The sequence below is a fragment of the Zalophus californianus genome, chromosome 2 (assembly GCF_009762305.2).
Source record: "Zalophus californianus isolate mZalCal1 chromosome 2, mZalCal1.pri.v2, whole genome shotgun sequence".
Taxonomy (NCBI): domain Eukaryota; kingdom Metazoa; phylum Chordata; class Mammalia; order Carnivora; family Otariidae; genus Zalophus; species Zalophus californianus.
Window position 1 is genome coordinate 89,942,101 of NC_045596.1, and position 21,530 is coordinate 89,963,630.

General features: G+C 40.0%; 1 protein-coding gene across 5 annotated transcripts in view; it reads left to right on the forward strand.

Annotated features, from left to right (window-relative positions):
* Nucleotides 1-7,571, forward strand: part of SEC24B (SEC24 homolog B, COPII coat complex component) — an 86,973-nt gene extending 79,402 nt beyond the window's left edge. For 4 of the 5 annotated variants that reach the window (XM_027598265.2, XM_027598266.2, XM_027598267.2 and 1 more), the window contains 4 exons: nt 1,576-1,680; nt 2,500-2,592; nt 6,330-6,433; nt 6,683-7,571. In XM_027598265.2, coding sequence (XP_027454066.1) covers nt 1,576-1,680; nt 2,500-2,592; nt 6,330-6,433; nt 6,683-6,797 — 417 coding nt within the window. In that variant the 3' untranslated portion in view covers nt 6,798-7,571. Of the gene's footprint in view, nt 1-1,575; nt 1,683-2,499; nt 2,593-6,329; nt 6,434-6,682 lie in introns of those variants that run through there. The other variant, XR_003520677.2, reaches the window with a different exon arrangement.
* Nucleotides 7,572-21,530: the final 13,959 nt, after the last annotated feature.

A 21,530-nucleotide genomic window follows, 5' to 3' on the forward strand; every position in this document is an offset into this window, starting at 1 on the left:
TTTGTCAAAGATTAATTGACCAAATAATCATGAGTTTATTTCTGGGCTCTCTGTTCCAATCCATTGATCTTTGTGTCTGTTTTTGTGCCAGTACCATACTGTTTTGATTACTGTAGCTTTGTAGTATATCTTGAAATCTGGGATTGTTTTTTCAAGATTGCTTTAGCTATTTGGGGTTGTCTGTGGTTCCATACACATTATGGGATTATTTGTTTTATTTCTCTGAAAAATACTGTTGCTGTTTTGATAGGGATTATATTAAATCTGCAGATTGCTTTGGGTAGTATGGACATTTTAACAGTATTTGTTCTCCCAGTCCATGAACATGGACTATCTTTCCATTTGTTTGTGTCTTCAATTTCTTTCACTAGTGTGTTCAAGAGTTTTCGGAGTACAGGTCTTTCACATCCTTGGTTAATTTATTCCTAGGTATTTTATTATTTTGGGTGCAATTGTAAATGGGATTGTTTTCTTAATTTATCTTTCTGCTACTTCATTATTAGTGTATAGAAATGCAACGGATTTCTCTATATTGATTTTATGTCCTGCGACCTTAGTGGATTCATTTATCAGTTCTAGAATGTTTTGGTGGAGTCTTCAGGGTTTTCTGTATAGAGTATCGTGTCATCTGCAAGTAGCGAAAGTTTTACTTCTTCCTTACCGATTTGGGTGCCTTTTATTTCTGTTGTTGCCATCTGATTGCTGTGGGTAGAACTTCCAGTACTATGTTGAGTAAAAGTGGTAGGAGTGGACATCCTTGTCCTGTTCCTAATCTTAGGGGAAAAGGTCTCAGTTTTTCACTATTAAGTATGATGTTAGCTGTGGGTTTTTCATGTATGGCCCTTATTATGTTGAGGTATGTTCTCTCTGATCCAAGTGCAATTTTGATTATATTATAAACCAAATCTGGTGTCCAACAGTTATTTTTAATATGCAAATATGTAGTGCCTTTTCTTCCTTGAGTTAAAACTACTCTTTGGAATCTTCTGTGTTTTGTTATTCGAGAAATGTAAAAAAGTAGCTTGCTTTGCAGCAGATTTAATAATGATACTTTTAACATATCCAGATCCCAGCAGGGAAGGAAGTGGACATATCCAGATCCCAGAAGAGAAGGAAATGGACAGATCATTTTACATATTCATGTTTTTATCTTTTTTAAAGATTTTATTTATTTATTTTAGAGAGAGAGAGAGAGAGCGTGCACAAGCAGGGGGAGGGGCATAGGGAGAGGGAGAGAACTCAAACAGGCTCAGCACTTAGCTTGTGCCGGATGCAGAGCCCAACACAGGGCAGATCTCGTGACTCTGAGATCACCACTTGAGCTGAAACCAAGAGTCAGATGCTTAACTGACTGAGCCACCCAGGTGCTCCATCATGTTTATATCTTTGTAATGTGAATACATTTGAGTGTCTTGATTCTACAGTCAAGGTGGTAATGTATTATCAGTAATTTTTTGCAACTTACAAAATTCTTGTGTCATTTTTCAGTATTTCATAAAGAGCTAGTAGCCATTATGCTCCAGACTGTGATGATAGCTATATAAGCTCAATCCATCTCTTTTTTTTTTTTTTCAGGGTGCAGTACATGTTAATGACAGGGTCGTACCTCAGCCACCTCTTCAAAAATTGTCTGCAGAAAAACTGACAAGAGAAGGTGCTTTCCTTATGGACTGTGGCTCTGTAAGCACCCTCTACTGATAAAAGTGTAACACTGTTCCAGCTGGCAAAAGGAGAAACACGTACAGGGTCCAGCTTTGTGACCATAGATCAGACAGTGAAAGGTGAAATTAGGAATGGAGAGGCAATAAAATAAATTTGTACCTGGCACAAGAGGTCAATTTACTTTAGACTCTCCTAGTTGGATATCATTTTATTATCATGGATTATTTATTGTCATGGATTATGTATACTTGATAGAAAAGTAAAGAGATAAGTTCTGTCTTCAAGGATTTTACCATCTAGAATCATAAAATTCAAAGGGACCTCAGGAGTCTTATCAGTTTCAGCTTCTATCCTTTGTCTGAAATGCCATTAACGATTAGAAGTTTAAGAGAAGTCACTGGGCAGGATGGTGGTGAAGTGTATCAGAATGGTCGAGGTGACTTCATAAATGATACCTTTTGAGTAGGAAAAGGGTGGTTGAGGGAGAGCCCATTAGTTAAAATACTCAGAGAGTAATTGAAAAAGTGGGTAAGAAATACAATGAGTCAGTTATCCTGGCTAAAGCACTACCTTCTTACGGGAAAAAAGTAAGGAAGATGGTAAAATGTATTTTATGGGAATTCTTGAAATTTAAGCTAAGGAGATGTGAACCACTCTAAATTCCTGGATATAGATCCCAAATGTACCAATTACAGTTTTCCTTTTTACTTTTATGTTTGTTCCTATTTAATTGAGACCATATACTTTACCTCTTTTATGCTTGATATTTTGAGAAAATTATCTATAATAGGTTTCAGATTAGGAAGTTTTAATATTTTGTTGTTTTTTTCATTTTAGGTTTTTTACATTTGGATTGGAAAAAGCTGTGACAATAACTTCATAGAGGATGTACTTGGGTATCCTAATTTTGCATCAATACCACAGAAAATGGTCAGTGGCTTTTACAGTTTTAAGTTTTGTATGCTTGTTTGTTTAAAATTTTTAGTAAGATAAAATTCACACATAGTTCACCATTTTAATTATCATAAAGTATATAATGTGGTACAACAATCACCAGTATCTTAATTTCAAGCATTTCTATCACCCCAAAAAGAACCTGTATTCTAAATTCTCCCCTCCTGCTTTCCCCTAGCAACCACTAATTTACCTTCTGTCTCTCTGGATTTGCCATTTCGTATATATGGAATCACATAATATGTGGCCTTTTGTGTTTGTTTTTTCACTTCTCACAATGTTTTCAAAGTTCAACCATATTGTAGCATGTATGAATACTTTATTCTTTTTTATGACTAAATAATAATTATATGGTTAGGCTACATTTTTAAATCGAGTCATTCATTCATGGACATTGGGTTGTTTTCACTTTGGGGCTATTGTGAGTAGTTTAGTATGAACAATTTATGTGCAAGTGTTTGTGTGAACTGTTTTCAGTTCTCTTGGGTATATACCTAGGAGTAGAATTGCTGGGTCATATGTTAAGCTCTGTGTTTAACTTTTTGAGGAACTGCCAGACTGTTTTCCAACAACTTTAACTTCTGATTTAAATTATTTTGGTGATAATAAACATAATTTTTGCAATGGGCCTTTACTGTATGTATATTAACCAATACCAAAGAAATATGATTCTGAAAACAGTTCTCTATATTTAAATAATAGGAAAGACCTACTTTATCATTGGATATTGTAAATATGTCCTTTCTCCTGAAATTAAAGTCAGTGTACTTTTTATCACATTCTGCTATTGTTTGATTTGTTTTTTTTTTATTTCACACATTAATTCCAGAGTTCAATTCTAAGACTCAGCAAATGAAGTTAATAAGGAAAAGTTTGAAAAGAGGGAATAAAGTCAGCAAAGGGGAAAAGGCTATGAAAAAGAAGTTCTAAATAAAATAGTAAACTTAAAGCTGTAGTTATTTAAACACTGTGATACTGGCATAATGAACATATCAGCAGAACAAAATGGAGGTCAGAAATGGATCTAATTCATGAAAAATAGGATGTGGTAAACATTGTAGTTAAAGAAAAAATACTAGAAAAATAATTTTTATTATATTAAAATGGGTAAGGCCTTTGTAAGTTAGTGATGGAAAAGATTAATAAATCTTAAAAAATAAAACATTTCTATGTGGTAAAATAAATAAACCAAAAGACAGACAACAAAATCAGAAGTTTATCTGTAGCTGAGGACTGAAAAAAGGCTAATTTTTCTAGTATAAAAAGTTGTCTTACAAATCTTTAGGAAAGACACCCTGGTCCCCTCAGAAAAAAAAGGAAAAGAAAAATGGGCAAAGGATTTGAATAGGCAATTTCCAAGCCAGGGAGGAAATACAGTAGTAGCCATATGAAACAATGTTCAGCCTCACTCATAGTTATGAAAACAAAATAACAGTAAATAAAGCTTTACTATTTAATTTTTTTTTTTTTTTTTTTTTACATACACTATACCTTGAGTTAGTTTACTATTAATTTGGCTTTGGAAACAGCCTCATATAAATTCATATACAAAAATATATATTTATATTTTGTAATATACATTTATTTATTAAATTTATAAACTATATTTATAAAAACATACAAGAATAGACTCTTTAACTCTTTTAAAAATAATCTTGCATATAGTTTTTAAATTTATTTATACATCCACACTGTTCTTTAAAATTCCTTGCCCTTAAATTTTTAATTTTTTATTTTGGTTCCGGTTAGTTAACGTACAGTGTTATATTAGTTTCAGATGTACGGTATAGTGATTCAGCACTTCCATATATCACCCTCTGCTCATCACAAGTGCACTCCTTAACCCCCATCACCTATTTAACCTCCCTCCACCCTCCCCGCTGGTAATCATCAGTTCTCTATAGTTAAAAGTCTGTTTCTGGGTTTCCCTCTCTCTTTCTCTCTTTTGCTTGTTTTGTTTCTTAAATTCCACAGAAGAGTGAAATCATGTGGTATTTGTCTTTCTCTGATTATTTTGCTTAGCATTATACTCTCTAGCTCCATCCATGTTGTTGGAAATGGCAAGATTTCATTCTTTTTGATGGCTGAGTAATATTCGAGTGTGTGTGTGTGTGTGTGTGTGTGTGTGTGTGTGTGTGTGTGTGTGTGTGTACGTGTACTACATTGTCTTTATCCATTCATCAGTCAAAGGACCCTTGGGCTGTTTCTGTAATTTGGCTGTTGTAGATAACGCTGCTATAAACAGGGATGCTTGCATCCCTTTGAATTAGTGTTTTTGTGTCCTTCGGGTAAATACCTAGTAGTGCAGTTGCTGGGTTGTAGGGTAGTTCTGTTTTTAAGTTTTTGAGGAACCTTCCACAGTGGCTGCACCAGTTTGCATTCCCTCCAGCAGTGCAGTAGGGCTCCCCTTTCTCCACATCCTGGCCAACACCTGTTTTTTCTTGTGTTGTTGATTGCAGCCATTCTGACAGGTGTGAGGTGACATCTCATTGTAGGGGTTTGTTGTTGTTGTTGTTGTATATCTCATTGTAGTTTTGATTTGCATTTCCCTGATGGTAAGTGATGTTAAACATCTTTTCATGCGTCTTGTTGGCCATCTGGATGTCCCTTGCCCTTAAATTTTAGGGACTAAAGGAAACACACAATTCTGTGAGAATGGCTGTTATTAGAAGAGGATGGAATCTATAACTGTTGAGTAAATTTAGAAGTTAGTGATAGCCCCCTTCATTTGCATGTTTCCTTTAGATGAAATTAAAAGGACAGTACAATACCAGTGATATACTATTCACTGTGGATGTTTTATTGATTTACTCAGAAAAAATATAATATGCGGGTATAGTATCAGTGACATACTTATCATTAAACGTGTTGGGGCACCTGGGTGGCTCAGTCAGTTAAGCACCTGACTCTTGATCTCGGCTCAGGTCATGATCTCAGAGTTGTGACATTGAACCCACCTTGGGGGGCGCCTGGGTGGCTCAGTCATCAAGTGTCTGCCTTTGGCTCGGGTCATGATCTCAGGGTCCTGGGATCGAGCCCCGCATCAGGCTCCCTGCTCGGCAGGAAGCCTGCTTCTCCCTCTCCCACTCCCCCTGCTTGTGTTCCCTCTCTCGCTGTGTCTCTCCCTGTCAAACAAATTAATATAATATAATAATAATAATAAGTAAATCTTAAATTAAACCCTGCCTTGGGCTCCGCACCAGGTGTGGAGCCTGCTTAAGATTCACCTGGGTGGCTCAGTCGGTTAAGCATCTGCCTTTGGCTCAGGTCATGATCCCAGGGTCCTGGGATTGAGCCCCGCATCGAGCTCCCTGCTCAGCCGGGAAGCCTGCTTCTCCCTCTAGCTCTGTCCCTCCCCCACTGCTTGTGATCTCTCTCTCTCTCTCTGTCAAATAAATAAAATCTTCTAAAAAAAGATTTTTTTCTCTCCCTCTGCCCCACTTTGCTCCCCATCCCCCTGCTTCCACAAGTACACACACTCTTTCTCTAAAAATGAATGAATGAATGAATGACTAAAACATGTTTTATTAACTTATCCAGAAAAATATAAACAGATTTGTGAACACTTTAAATTTTACCCATTTGGTTGCTGCTTTAGGACTGGGAATAGAGTGCTGGCAGTTGGTTGAGCGGGAATGCATCATGATTTAGTTCTAATATTGCTACAGTCTGTGAGTAAGGAAGTAATTTCCGGATTATATTACTTTTACCAGACACATCTTCCAGAGCTAGATACACTTTCATCAGAAAGGGCGAGATCCTTTATATCTTGGCTTAGAGACAACAGACCATTAAGCCCAATTCTTCACGTGGTAAAGTAAGTACTTCTGTAACTTAATTATGAAATTGTTTTATCCTGCACAGTCTGTGTGAAGTTGCTTGTCTTCAGAGCAAACTTTAAATAATATTATAAAAATGTATTCTAATAGGAGAATGCTGTTAATTGATTAATATCCCTTGTGTTCCATTTTCCTAAAGCCCCCATGTATTAGTGATTTTTTTAATGTATAATTACTCTTTATAATAACATGCATTTTTAAATAAATTCTCTTTTTTTCTATTTCAGAGATGAGAGTCCTGCCAAAACGGAATTTTTTCAACATTTGATTGAAGACCGAACAGAAGCCGCATTCTCTTACTATGAATTTTTGCTTCACATTCAGCAGCAAATTTGTAAGTGAAGTAGAATAAAATTGAATAAGAAGAAAACGACCCATAGCCTAGGTAAAGCATAATCTGTCAGAGAAGCACATAGGATATTTGAAATGAAGGCATTTGCTGTTACAAGACACAATGCATAGCATAGCACCCTGAGGCTTTGGCAGAAGGTAAAGGGGAAGAAAGAACTTAACAGATTTTCTTCAGCCTGAATTAATGGTAATGATGATGCTGTTTCACCGAGTCTGTTTTGAGTTGGTTTCTACACATTTCCAGTAGCGCAGCAGTACAGTGCTCTGTCCATTGCAAGCCAGCACATTTATGTAGCTCTGTGGAATGATACGTCATAATGTCAAATTAGATCAATCCCTTCTTCTGATAATTAATATAACATTTCTGGACTTGAACTCTGACAAGAGATGCCAAAAGGCAGTGGTACCGTGTTACTTGTTTATATGAATTACTTTTTAACAAGGAATGATTTGTATTCATGAATTCAATATTTTCCCTGTAAAAACAGTAGCATTTCAGTACATGAACTATAGAAAAATATATGTATAATGTACATAAATGTTACATTTGTAAAGAAAATGTAAAAATGTAACTACAAAATATGAATTGCTTAAACTGTGCTGCATTGTTGGATGACAACTCTTTTTGTCACAGTTAGAGAATGAGGTTGACTAATGCGTATTATGAATTGAGTCCACAAAAGAAATACAAAACTCTTTGTAATTCTGTTAAATCTTTTATGTGGATTTATTTATGATCAGCCTACTAATTAAAAATATTTTGCTTGACAATATTTGGTGTTTTTTTCTGTGTGGGGAGGGTTGGTGTTACTTTCACATATTGAGTTTCCTACTTGAATTTAGTAGTATTTGAATCCATTCGTTTTTATTAGTTTGTGGACATTACCAAGTCCTCATTCTGTTTGTATTCTAAAAAACCAGTGTCACTTTTAAAATACATATGAGTGTTGACTAGGTATAATCTTAATTTGTCTTTCTCAGTTAAAATTAGGCCTTTTTTTCTGTACATTCATAGCAAGAAAATTTTCATGACATATGTGACTATTCTATTTAATTGACTGTTAAGATTACCATCTTGAATTTTGAGAGTGATTTTATTCTAATGAAAAAATCTCTTATTTGCTAACAGCATATTTACTATAAAAACTATTAATGATCTGTTAGACTGTGGAATGGAATTCTGTTTTATAGCTATGAAAGTCCCATCAATTAACTTTGAAAGGAAAAAGGTTCTTGGTGTGTGTAGTGAGTGATTTTTTTCCTGGTTTTGTGTTTGGTGGCTCTCTTTTCTTTAGATAAAAATGAAAGTACTCTCTCACATTCCCTGATGGAAATGAGAGGTGAAATGACTCACCCTAAACGACATTACTAATGAATGACAGAGCTAATAGTAAAAGCCAGATGTTCTCCCCACCCACCACCTCCTCCCGTCCCACCCTCACCCCCAGGACTGTACTTGTCTCTGCACCACGCTGCCTCCAGCAAGAGCGGATCTTACTGAACACTAGGAAGAACTACAGTACTCTTAAGGACAACTAAATACTGTAATTTTTATAACAAAAAGTATCATGTTTCTATCTTAAGAAAGACAAAAATCTTTTGTCTGGATATTTTGTTTTTCACTCAATAAATATTTGTAGGCACTTAATACTTGTCAGACTTTGTTCTAGGCACAAAACCTGAAATCCCCGCTTTCATAGAGCTTACAGTTTTGAGTAATGGGGTGGAGGGCTGTGGAAAAGACAATATATGTCAGGCGTAATGACTGCTACAAAGAAATATAAAGCTGGATAAGGGAATCAGGAATGCCATTTTTTATAGTAACTAGGGAAGGCCCTTCTGGAAAGGTGACAGCTGAGCAGACACGTAAACCCACACGGATATCTGGAAGAAGAGGCATCCAAGTGGTCGGCGAATGTGGAAATTACCTTCAGATTGCTTTCGTTTTCTCTGTACAAAAAGCGGCAGAGTTACCAGCTGAGAAAGGGCAAAAGTAGAAGAGGTTTCAAGAAATACTTGCCCAGGGAGTGAGCGACTGAATTGACTAGTGGCAAGTAGTAGGATTGTCAGGCAGCACTGAGGACTCATCTTAGGATATATGAGTCATGAACTTTAAGTGAAACCATTGCGCTTAGCTGTGCCTCTTTCCTCCACTCACATTCAACTGCGTAGTGGGGATGGTTGGATTTCAGCAGGGTTGGTACGAGGGAATTGAGGACACATATGAGGGAATTGAGGACGCATATGAGGGAATTGAGGACGCATACGAGGGAGGGACTCATTTAAAGGAAAAGCGCACAAAATGCGGGATGGATAGAGAAAGGGAAGTGGGCTTAGTAGTTTGTATCCTGTTGAGGTCAAAGGGCTGTTAGAATATGGACACCAGAAGGAATGAGCTGGAAAGATAAGAAGTGGTGTCAGTGTATGGGATGCTTGAAATTGAGATTTGAGGGAAGCTTAGATTTTGATAATGGCAAGACGTAGGGTCTGTCTGTGGGAGTGGGTGATTGAGGTGGTGTAAAAGATCACAGGAGGTAAGGAGGTCGAAACTCGAATCCAGGGTTTTAGATGGACCATTCATTTGACTATTAAAATTTCGAGGGGGCGCCTGGGTGGCTCAATGGTTAAACGTCTGCCTTCGGCTCAGGTCATGATCCCAGGGTGCTGGGATCGAGCCCCGCATCGGGCTCCCTGCTCCGCGGGAAGCCTGCTTCTCCCTCTCCCACTCCCCCTGCTTGTGTTCCCTCTTTGCTGTGTTTCTCTCTGTCCAATAAATAAATAAAATTTTTAAAAATAAATAAAATTTCCAAGAAAAATGACAAGTAGTTGTAGCGAGATGGGGACTGTAAATAAGGGAACAGAGGATATTGTCTGGCATAATGACATGAGCTCAGAGGACCTGGGGTAGGCAAGGAGAAAGGATAATCTGGATGTCCACAAATGAGGAGCTGAGGGGTGCCTACCTGGTTTGAGATTAAGAAACACACCTCTTGAAAGGTTTGTACGGAAGTCATGTCCTCAGAACACAGCCAGGTTTGTTAGAACGTGTAGAGACTGACATAAACAGGAATATAGGCATGATGGGTTAAACCTCATGGGAGATGGAAAATCAGTTCTCTTTGCCTCCTCACAGGATGAGTCTCTGGCCACTTGTTTTGTGAAGCAGGGTCTGATGATAGGAACGGGTGTGCTTCCCAGAAGTTCTGTGAGCGCCTTTTGAATGAAGCTGTCATTTAAAGTCAGAGGTTCTTACTTTTGTAGTGGGAATGGAAAGAGAATTTCCCGGGAGAGCTTTTTTGATATATACATCTATTCTGCCTCAAATCATATTCACCTGGGTAGGAGGTTCACCGGAGAGATAGATGTATTTTTTTTTTAATTTTAAAGATTCTATTTATTTATTTGACGGAGACACAGCGAGAGAGGGAACACAAGCAGGGGGAGTGGGAGAGGGAGAAGCAGGCTTCCCCACGGAGCAGGGAGCCCGATGCGGGGCTCGATCCCAGAACACTGAGATCATGACCTGAGCCGAAGGCAGATGCTTAACAACTGAGCCACCCAGGCGCCCCAAGAGATGTATTTTAAGACTATCCCAGGTGATATGAATAATTTCCTAATCCCCGATTAAAACCATTGTTGAATAGGAACATGTAATTTATAGAGATGTTTACATGCTACTTTTATGGAGTACTTCTATTGAACAGATCAAGTGTAGTCCACAAATCAGTGGAAAAGGATTCTATTTTTTATTTATATATTAATGTATATGTGTATGCAAAAAACTTTGAAAGCTGTTCGTGGATAGGAATCTATTGTGGTCAACTCGTGAGGCTATGACATGTATGTATTGATTAGCAACATGTAATACTAAGAAAGCCGTGAGTCCTCTATTCAAATTAACTTTTGAAGACATTAAAAATGCTTTCAAAGCCAAAAAAAGATAACAAAGCTGAAAGCAACACTGCAGATACTATCTAAGTGGAATCACTGATAAGTGAAAGAAGAGTTCAAGGGAGGAAAAAAGCACTTAAGCTTTGCCATATGAGACAGAGACCTCCTGAAAAATAAAAGTGGTAGGTAGATATTTTACGATTCATTCATTTTTTAGCTCTGAATTCAGAGATAGAATCTGTATCAACCAGAAAATTGGGTCTCCTCTTAACTTCTGCCTTATAATGCCTACGAGACACGGCACTTGACATAAAACCAGTGGGCAGGAAGGGTGTGTGTGCACGGCTTGCGGGAGGAAGGTCCTGTGACTTGGGGACACAGAGGCTATTAATTCATTCCCTTCTGATAGATCACGAGCTAATCCAAAAGTGAAAGCCATTCTTTAGTTTCCATTAGTGAACAACGCATAGTTATGTAGATTTTCATGTCCATCTGGAGGCCAAAAAGCATTACTTATTAGTAACCACTAAGTGAGTTGTTAAAGGTTGCTAAAATTTGTATTCACTCATTTGTGAATAAACCAATGTTATTAGAGTTACTTGAGACTCTACTGCTCTCCTAAGAAACTTGGTTCCCATGCAAGTTTCATAATTTTGCAAAAACTCCCAAAAGTGCAGATACTGTGCCACAGAGAGCCCGTCAGGCAACTTTCAGAAACTACCCTCCAACAAGGACTCAGGCATTTCCTTATGAGTGTATCATCACTGTTGGGAGATGTTCATGGTTTTTGCTGCTATTTTTGCTTTTCAGATAGATGCCTTTATTTTAATTTGGTGGCCATGTAGGTTGCTGATAAATTTGATTAGTGTGTAGTGATGTCTATATATTTATTTTTATACTATAATTTTCTAGTTTTCTATAACTACATTTTTAAGTATATTTTTGGTACACAATAGACATAAAACAATTATACTCTCATTGCTAAGACAGAAATATGTATAACCTACCTCTACCTAGCTTGCAGCACTTTATTGATTATATGGCTAGTATGTATGTGCTAATCTAAATAAGTGGTAAATGGAAGGAGAGTAAGTGCAATATAATAGGTGCTTTTAAAGTTAATAGCCTGTGGCTTTATAATATTAAATCACATGATTAAGCTTATCTTTTCTTTAGAAAGAAATAATATGAAATCCCCGTATGTTCCTCTCAATTCTTTATTACATAGAAAAGTTACTTTAAGGCACAATTGTATCTTGGTTTTTTAGTACTTATCCCACGTCACATGGCCCTGAGCCCTTATCCCAGGACAGGCTACATAACAGGAACACATTTATTTAATAAAACGACTGGAAAACTGGTTCGCCTTTCTCACAATGGAGTCATTTCACAATGGCCCATGAGAAAGCCATAGAACACTGTACTAGCTTGGAAAGCCACTTCCGTTTTTTTATGGCATTTTTTGCTGTATTCCAGTTTCTTTCGAATCTCTTGCTCCTTCGGGACTTAGTCCTATGACTTGCATAGGAACAATAGGAAATGCCGATTACCTATTGAAAGTTGAGTAGTTTGAAGATACTGTGCCCCTAGACTATCTCCTATTAATTATCAGAAACTGATAAGTAATTATTTGCTGAGTCGAGAAATAACAGGCAGAAACGAAGGAATAAGTTGTTGAAGCAAGAAGGGTCAAAGCTTGAAGTGGCGTTCTTTAATAACTAGGATCCAGAGTTCTGTGTCCCCAAGCAATAAGGGTGTTTTTCCCCAAAACGTAGTGAAGCTAAATTGTCTTTGTAGAACTTAACGGCATATTTGGGTCATCCTCAGGGAAGGAATGGGAACAAAATTGGACTGGAGAATGGATGGGAACCAGAAGGAGAACTCTGAAAGGGAAAGAAGACTGATGGTACATCATAGGAGCTGCCCTTGATGTTCACGTCCAGGCTTTGCACATGCTGCTCCCCTTACTTGGAAAACCCCCTGACCCCATCCTGGCTTTACTCACGGAGCCCCACTCATCTATCAAAACTCAGCCTGAAGATGGCTACCTCCTGGCCGCCTTTCCTGACCACTCCCCCACCTAGTTTAGATCCCCGCCCCGTGAGTTCCCAGCCCTCGTTCTGCTATCTCTGTCATAGGCCCCGTCATACCATGTTGTACTCGACGTCCCCCCTTAAATGAAGGCAGCTGTGTTGTCTTCACGCCCACCCCCACCCCCTCCAGGCCTGGCACATTGTAGGCATGCGGTAAGTATGGAATCAATGATAAATGACTCCAACTTGGAGATGACATGAGTTGAAAACCTGGAAACAAAAGAAACAAGTGTCTGGGAGAAAGAGGAAACCTGCTATACGATGCTAGGTAGAAACGGAAGGAAAGTCTGCGAGAGAGAATGGGAGTAGTGCCAGGAGGAGGGTACAAGCCCCAAGAGAATTCAGGAGGGCTCCACCTCTGAAGTTTCCGGAGGCTCAGTGGGCTGGAGCTTGTTGCCAGATTCCCTCCAAAACGGAAGACAGGTGTCACCTTGCACAACACTATGTACAACGCTTGTGGTTTTGGGGGGCTCTTGGAAGCGACACATCCTACACTTCAGGGCACTGCTCTGACCCATTTACCAGGTAACCGGTAAGGCCAAGTGTTCGCAGTCAGAGCAGGAGACGGCTCCACACCGACGCAGGCCACCGTGCAAGCCGCTCTGCCGCTTGAGCTTTATTGACCTGCAGATCCCACTGGAGTGTCTACGGCGAATACAAATGCCACGCGCAGGCTCAGTGGGGAATTACCTCTCGAGGGCTTGGGAGCAGCTGTATCTTCCACAAAAAAAATTTTTTTTTTCTTTTTGAGAACAGCTCCTAGATTGCTGCCGGGCTGTCTACTACAAGATACCCAGTGCCCCTGTGATCCCAGCTGACCAGGGTGAACTGGGCAGCAAGACTGGTGTGCCCAGCTGCAGTCTGCCGTTAAGTGCACGTGTGTAAGGTATCAGGCTCAGCTGGTCCTGGTAGGTGGCGTGCGCAGGTGGCTCAGACTCTCAGGGGGGCTGGTCCTGCTGCCTTGCAGCTGGCACTCACTTCCCAGCTACGGCCGCAGGAGGTATTTCCCTAGGGCCGGTTAACCAAGGAAGAAAAAAATCAGAGCCTGGCCCCCAACTGGACAGCCATAGTGCTAGTGCTAGTCTAGTGGTGAAGGGAAATCCTCTTTGTGGGCAGATTTCAAGCTATGCATTTGTCTACACTGAGATGGCCAAGAGATGTAGGTCTAGACAGCTTCCCAGGCGGTAGCCATTGGCTAGTTAAATGGTAAGGGACTTGGAAGGAACAAGGTTGGAAATTGATGACAAATAGGTTTGGAGAACAGGTATGTGGATAGACTTCACACAGAGAAGATACTTGTGTCCATCCCATATGAATGTACACCAAAGGGCATCTGCAGCAAAAATTGTCCCCCTCAATCAGGTGAACAAAGTGACCCGTCTGTGAATGTCAGCCTTTTCCTTAGCCACCCCAGTATTTGGCTCAGTGGCCCATGTGCAAATTTGCCGTACCTGCGAGAACAGAAGCGATGCGTGAGCTAAATAAATGGCTACCACTACTGTATTCCTAACCTGTTTTCAGCTGAGACCTACTTTGATTTCTCAGTGTGGCATTATTTCTTGGGAAACAAAGCCACCAGCCACTAGCAAGATGATGACACTGGACCTTTCCATCATGGAGTAATTTGTCATCGATAGAATAGATACATACCCTGAGTATGCCTTTGCCTGCCCTGCCTGCAGTGTTTCTGTCTACACCACCATCTGTGGGCTTACGGAATGCCTTCACCATTACCATGGGACCTCCACAGCATTGCCTCTGATCAGATAACCCATCCCATGGCAAAAGAAGTGTGGCAACGAGAATTCACTGGTCTTCCACAACCCGTCACCTCAGAGAGCAGTTGGCCTGATGGAAAAGTGGAATGCCCTACCAAAGACTCAGTTACAGGGACTACTGGTGTACTGTCGCACAAGATGTAGTATATGCTTTACGTCTGCAACCCAGATTTTTCTTTCATAGCCAGAACACACAGCTCTGAGGATTGAGATTGGAAGTGAGCACACTGCCTCTTAGCCTATTCACAGAATTTTGGGGTCTTCGTTCCCAAAGGCAAGATGCTCCCACTGGGGGGTGGGGAACACAGTAATGTCCCCACTGAATTGAAAGTTAGGACTACCATCTGGCCATTTTGACTTCTTATACCAACAGCCAGAATGGGACCGATTCTGATTGTGACGAGGAATTAATTTGCTGCTATATAATGGGGGCAGAGGGGACTATATCTGGGACCTTTAGGATTTTCCAGAGTGCCTCTTAATATTTCTATGTTCAATTCTAAAAGTTAATGTAATATTACAGGAACTTGTTTAAAAAAAAGGTGAGGGGGCGCCTGCGTGGCTCAGTCGTTAAGCGGCTGCCTTCGGCTCAGATCATGATCCCAGAGTCCTGAGATCAAGCCCCGCATCGGGCTCTTTCTCCAAGTGGAAGCCTGCTTCTCCCTCTCCCACTCCCCCTGCTTGTGTTCCCTCTCTCTCTGTGTCTCTCTCTGTCAGATAAATAAATAAAATCTTTAAAAAAAAAAAAAAAAGGGTGAGGAGGTCACTGATGACCCAAACTCTTGAGAAGTTACGGTATCTGTCTCCCACTAGGTAAAGAATGCCGGCTAGCATTCTAAACTGTGCTGAATAGAAATTGGAAAATGATCTGAGAGGTATAGTGCAAACAAACTTGACAGTGAAAGAGAACTCAATTCTAGTCCTGGATCTGTCACATTATATTAGAATAACTATAGTGGAAAAAATAGGGTTTGAGAGCCAAACAGAACAAAATTTGAATTCTAGTCTCTCTGGTAGCTGTGTGACGGGGCAAGTCCCTGAACTTTTCTGAGCCTTGTCATCCCTACTAGAGATAATTCGTGCTAAGAATCTTGTGAGAATTATATGGTATGAATGTGTAAAGTTTCTTGTGTAACACCTGGACATAGTAGATAGAGTTAACCCTTGAACAATAGTGGGTTTGAACTGTGTGGGTCCATTTATATGCAGATTTTTTCTTTTTTGTTTTTCTTTTTTTTTTACTTTTATAAAGTCAAGTTTTTAGTTCCTTTAAGTTCCTTTTTTTTTCAAATTTTTATTTAAATTCTAGTTAGTTAATGTATAGTATAATACTGGTTTCAGGAGTAGAATTTAGCGATTCATCACATACAACACCTAGTGCTCATCCCAACAAGTGCCCTCGGTAATCCCCATCATTCATTTAGCCCATCCCCCACCCACCTCCCTCCAGCAACCCTCAGTTTGTTCGCTATAGTTAAGAGTCTCTTACAGGGGCGCCTGCGTGGCTCAGTTGGCTAAGCGACTGCCTTCAGCTCAGGTCATGATCCTGGAGTCCCTGGATAGAGTCCCGCATCGGGCTCCCTGCTCAGCAGGGAGTCTGCCTCTCCCTCTGACCCTCCCCCGTCTCATGTGTTCTCTCTCTGTCTCTCATTCTCTCTCTCTCAAATAAATAAATAAAATCTTTAAAAAAAAAGAGTCTCTTACGGTTTGCCTTCTTCTCTTTTTTTTCCCTTCCCCTGTGTTCATCTGTTTTGTCTCTTAAATTCCACATATGAATGATTATGGCATATGTCTTTCTCTGACTGACTTATTTCACCTAGCATAATACACTCTAGCTCCATCCATGTCATTGCAAATGGCAAGATTTCATTCTTTTTTTTTTTTTTTTTTTTTTTTTTTTTTTTAAATATTTTTTTTTTTTATTTATTTATTCATGAGAGACAGAGGGAGATAGAGAGAGAGAGAGAGAGAGAAGCAGAGGGAGAAGCAGGCTCCCAAGGAGCAGGGAGCCCGATGCGGGACTCGATCCCAGGACCCCGGGACCATGACCTGAGCCGAAGGCAGACGCTCAACCATCTGAGCCACCCAGGCGCCCAGATTTCATTCTTTTTGATGCTGCATAATATTCCATTGTGTGTGTGTGTGTGTGTGTGTGTGTGTGTGTGTGTGTGTGTGCGCACGCGCGCACCACCTCTTCTTTATCCATTCATCAGTCGATGGACATTTGGACTCTTTTCGTAATTTGGCTATTGTTGATAATGCTGCTATAAACATCAGGGTGCATGTATCCCTCTGAATTAGTATTTTTTGTATCCTTTGGGTAAATACCTAGTGGTGCAATTGCTAGGTCCTAGGGTAGTTCTATTTTTAACTTTTAGAGGAACCTCCACACTGTTTTCCACAGTGGCTGCACCAGCTTGCATTCCCACCAGCAGTGTAAGAGGGTCCCCTTTCTCCACATCCTCACCAGCATCTGTTGTTCCCTGTGTTGTTAATTTTAGCCATTCTGACAGGTGTAAGAGCTGGTACCTCATCATGGTTTTGATTTGTTTTTCTCTGATGGTGAGTGATGCTGGAATCTTCTCATGTGTCTGTTGGCCATCTGGACGTCTTCCTTGGAAAAATGTCTGTTCATATCTTCTGCCCATTTCTTAACTGGATTATTTGTAAGTTTTTTGGGTGTTGAGTTTGAGAAGTTCTTTATAGATTTTGGATACTAACCGTTTATCAGATAGGTCATTTGCAAATATCTTCTTCCATCCCATGGGTTGCCTTTTAGTTTTGTTGAGTGTTTCTTTCGCTGTGCAGAAGTTTTTTTTTTTTTAAGATTTCATTTATTTATTTGAGAGAGAGAATGAGAGAGAGAGAGTACATGAGAGGGGGGAAGGTAGAGGGAGAAGCAGACTCCCCACTGAGCAGGGAGCCCGATGCGGGACTCGATCCCGGGACTCCAGGATCATGACCTGAGCCGAAGGCAGTCTCTTAACCAACTGAGCCACCCAGGCACCCCTGTGCAGAAGCTTTTTATCTGGAAGTCTCAATAGTTCATTTTCCCTTTTGTTTCCCTTGCCTCTGGAGATGTGTCTAGCAGGAAGTTGCTGCAGTCGAAGGCAAAGAGGTTGCTGCCTATGTTCTCTTCTAGGATTTTGATGGTTTCCTATCTCACATTTAGGTCTTTCATCCATTTGGAGTTTATTTTTGTGTATGGTGTAAGAAAGTGATCCAGTTTCACTCATTGGTGTATTTGTAAATGGTATTGGTTCCTTCATTTTCTGCTTTTTCATTATTGGGATATAGAAATACAACAGATTTCTGTTCATTGATTTTATATCCTATGACTTTGTTGAATTCATCTATCAGTTCTAGCAACTTTGTGGTGGAGTCTTGGATTTTTCTACATAGAATATACATGTCATCTGCGATAGTGAAAGTTTGACTTCTTCCTTGCCAATTTAAAATTTTTTAAAAAATATTTTTTTTATTTATTTGACAGAGAGAGACACAGCGAGAGAGGGAACACAAGCAGCGGGAGTGGGAGAGGGAGAAGCAGGCTTCCCACTCAGCAGGGAGCCCGATGTGGGGCTCAATCCCAGGACCCTGGGATCATGACCTGAGCTGAAGGCAGACGCTTAATCGACTGAGCCACCCAGGTGCCCTTTTCCTTGACAATTTAGATGACTTTTATTTCCTTTTGTTGTCTGATTACTGAGGCAAAGACTTCTACTACTACGTTAAATACCAGTGATGAGAGTGGACATCCCTGTCTTGATCCTGAACAGACAGGAAAAGCTCTAAGTTTTTCCCCATTGAGGATGATATTAAGTGTGGGTCTTTTTTTATGGCCTTTATGATGTTGAGGTATGTTCCCTCTATCCCTACTTTGTTGATGGTTTTTATCAAGAATGGACGCTGTATTTTGTCAAATGCTTTTTCTGCATCTATTGAGAGGATCATATGGTTCTTGTCCTTTCTTTCACTAATGTGGTATATCACGTTGGTTGATTTGTGAATATTGAACCCCCCTGCAGCCCAGGAATAAATCTCACTTGTCTGTGGTGAATAATTTTTTTAATGTACTGTTGGATTCGATTTGCTAGTATCTTGTTGAGAATTTTTGCATCCATGTTCACTCAGGGATATTGGTCTGTAATTCTTTTTGGGGGTGGGGTTGTCTGGTTTTGGAATCAAGGTAATGCTGGCCTTGTAGAATGAGTTTGGAAGTTTTCCTTCCATTTCTATTTTTTGGAACAGTTTGAGAATAGATATTAACTCTTCTTTAAATATTTGGTAGAATTCCGCTGGGAAGCCACCTGGCCCTAGACTTTTGTTTCTTGGGAGATTTTTGATTACTGATTCAATTTCTTTGCTGGTTGCAGATTTTTTTTTCAATAAATACAGTATAGTACTTAAATGTATTTTGTCTTACAATTTTCTTAATGACATTTTCTTTTCTCTAGCTTACTTTACCCTAAGAATACTGTATATAATACATATAACATGCAAAATATGTGTTATCTAACTGGCTATGTTATCAGTAAGGCTTCTGGTCAACAGTAGGCCATTAGTGGTTAAGTTTTTAGAGGAGTCAAAAGTTATACATGGATTTTTGACTATGGGGTGGGGTTAGAGGGTGGGGTTGGTGCCCCAGATCCCCATGTTTAAGGGCCAACTAGACTCAGTAAATGGCAGTGAATGACTTGACAAAATAGCAGCACAGCAATCATATAGAGATGAGCCTCCCATCTTGAGCCTGCTCTTTGCCCTCATCACCAGCTTCAATACCTATCAGTTTCTACCTTCATTGAAATTCTTCCCCACTAAGACTAGGACCCAAACTATTAGTGCTGGCTACCACCACCATAACTCCCTTGTTCTTATGATCAGTGTATGAACCACACTTCTATTTGCTTCAGACCACCCAGCACTGTGGATATACAGAAGCAGTCTCACTCCATTCCATCATATACCATCACACCTCAAAACTTGATGCTCACCAGTGAGCCACAATTGTTACACTAAGTTTTGTTTGATATCAAGTTTTAACTTTCCACCTGATAATCTCTTTATTAGTAAAGAGTATGAACTGTTATACCTCTGGGCCTTTGAACATGCTATTCCCTCTGCTAGGAACACATCTTCACCTCTTCATCTGGCTAGCTCCCATTCCTCCTTCAGTTATTAGTATGTATGGACGTCAGCTTAAAACTTACCCCAAGCCTAGGTGGGGGTCTCCCTGCTACATGGGTCCATAGGCCCTGGTGCTTTTCCTATTACAATATTTATTTCACTTTATTTAATTACCTGTTTTGTTTAGCTTTCCTACTATGTCCTGTTTGGGCAAGAAACTCAACTTTTCCTTTTTTTTTAAAGATTTATTTATTTGTCACAGAGAGAGAGAGAGCACAAGCGGGGGGGAGTGGCAGGTAGAGGCAGAGGGAGAAGCATGCTCCCAACTGAGCAGGGAGCCCAATGTGGGACTTGATCCCAGGGCCTTGGGATCATGACCTGAGCCAAACACAGACTCTTAACTGACTGAGCCACCCAGGCGCCCTGAAACTCAGCTTTTTCATTCATCATTCTATCATTAGAGACTTGAACAATATCTGGCACACCCCTGTGCACACATAACCAGAAGTATGTGTATTTGTGTTATTCTTTATTATTATTATTAATAATATTATTATCATTGAGAGAGAGAGAGCACACGGGTGCACATAGGAACAGGGTTGGGGCGAGGGAGGGGCAGAGAGAGAATCTTAAGCAGACTCCATGTCCAACACGATCCCAAGATCGTGGGGCTCAATCTCATGACCCTGAGATCATGACCTGAGTGGAAACCAAGAGTCCAACGCTTAACCGACTGAGCCACCCAGGTGCCCCATGTTTGTTATTCTTAAAGGTGGTTGCTGTTTTGAACTTTGAAGTCCTGTTTTATTTTTCATTCATTCATTCATTCATTCATTCATTCATCAAAAATTTAAGAACCTACTATGTGACAGGCATTGTGAGGTAATGGTTTTAGAGCAGTGAACAAGACAGACAAGGTCCCTTCCTCCATGGAATTTGCACTCCGGTTGCGGGGGTGGGAGAGATAAAAGATAAAAATATATAATATGTCAGGTAATGATTAAATGCCAGGAAGAAAAATAGAGCAGAGTGAGGGCTACAGGCAGGGAGTAGGAGTTAGTGTGGCCAGTGCAAAGTCTTTGAAGGGCTTTGAAAAGAGGAGCAATGTGACCTGACCCTAACAGGAGTCCAGTCAGCCTCCAGTAGGCTGCTGAAGAGGTTAAGGCAGACGCAGTGAACAGTAGATGAATGCATCAGGCCCTGGGCAGAGTTTAGACGGGACATGTTTGCATTAAGAGAATGTGAAATTTGGGAATTGACTTTAGCAGTCTGGATGAATCCTTACTTAATCATTCTTTTATTACGCGACTGGGTTCCATTTGCTAATGTTTTACTTACGATCTGTTTTATTTACTTTTTTTTTTAAAGATTTTTATTTATTTATTTGACAGAGAGAGAGACAGCGAGAGGGGGAACACAAGCAGGGGGAGTGGGAGGGGGAGAAGCAAGCTTCCCACGGAGCAGGGAGCCCGACACAGGGCTCCAACCCAGGACCCTGGGATCATGACCTGAGCCGAAGGCAGACGCTTAACGACTGAGCCACCCAGGCGCCCCTGTTTTATTTACTTTTATAAGATTGCTCTATAGTTTGCTTTTATAGTATTCACCTGTTTAATTTTGATCAGCATTAGGCTTGTCTTATTAAATGAGTTGGCTAGCGTCCCACCTGTTTTGATGCTTTGGAACAGTTTGTATAGATTTTGGTATATGAGGTAGGTATTATCCATTCTTGAAGTTTTGGTTGAACTGGCCCATTATGCCTCTGGGCCTGGGACACTTTTCCAGGTAGATCATTAATCACTGTTTTAATCTATGACCATTGATCTACTCAGGTT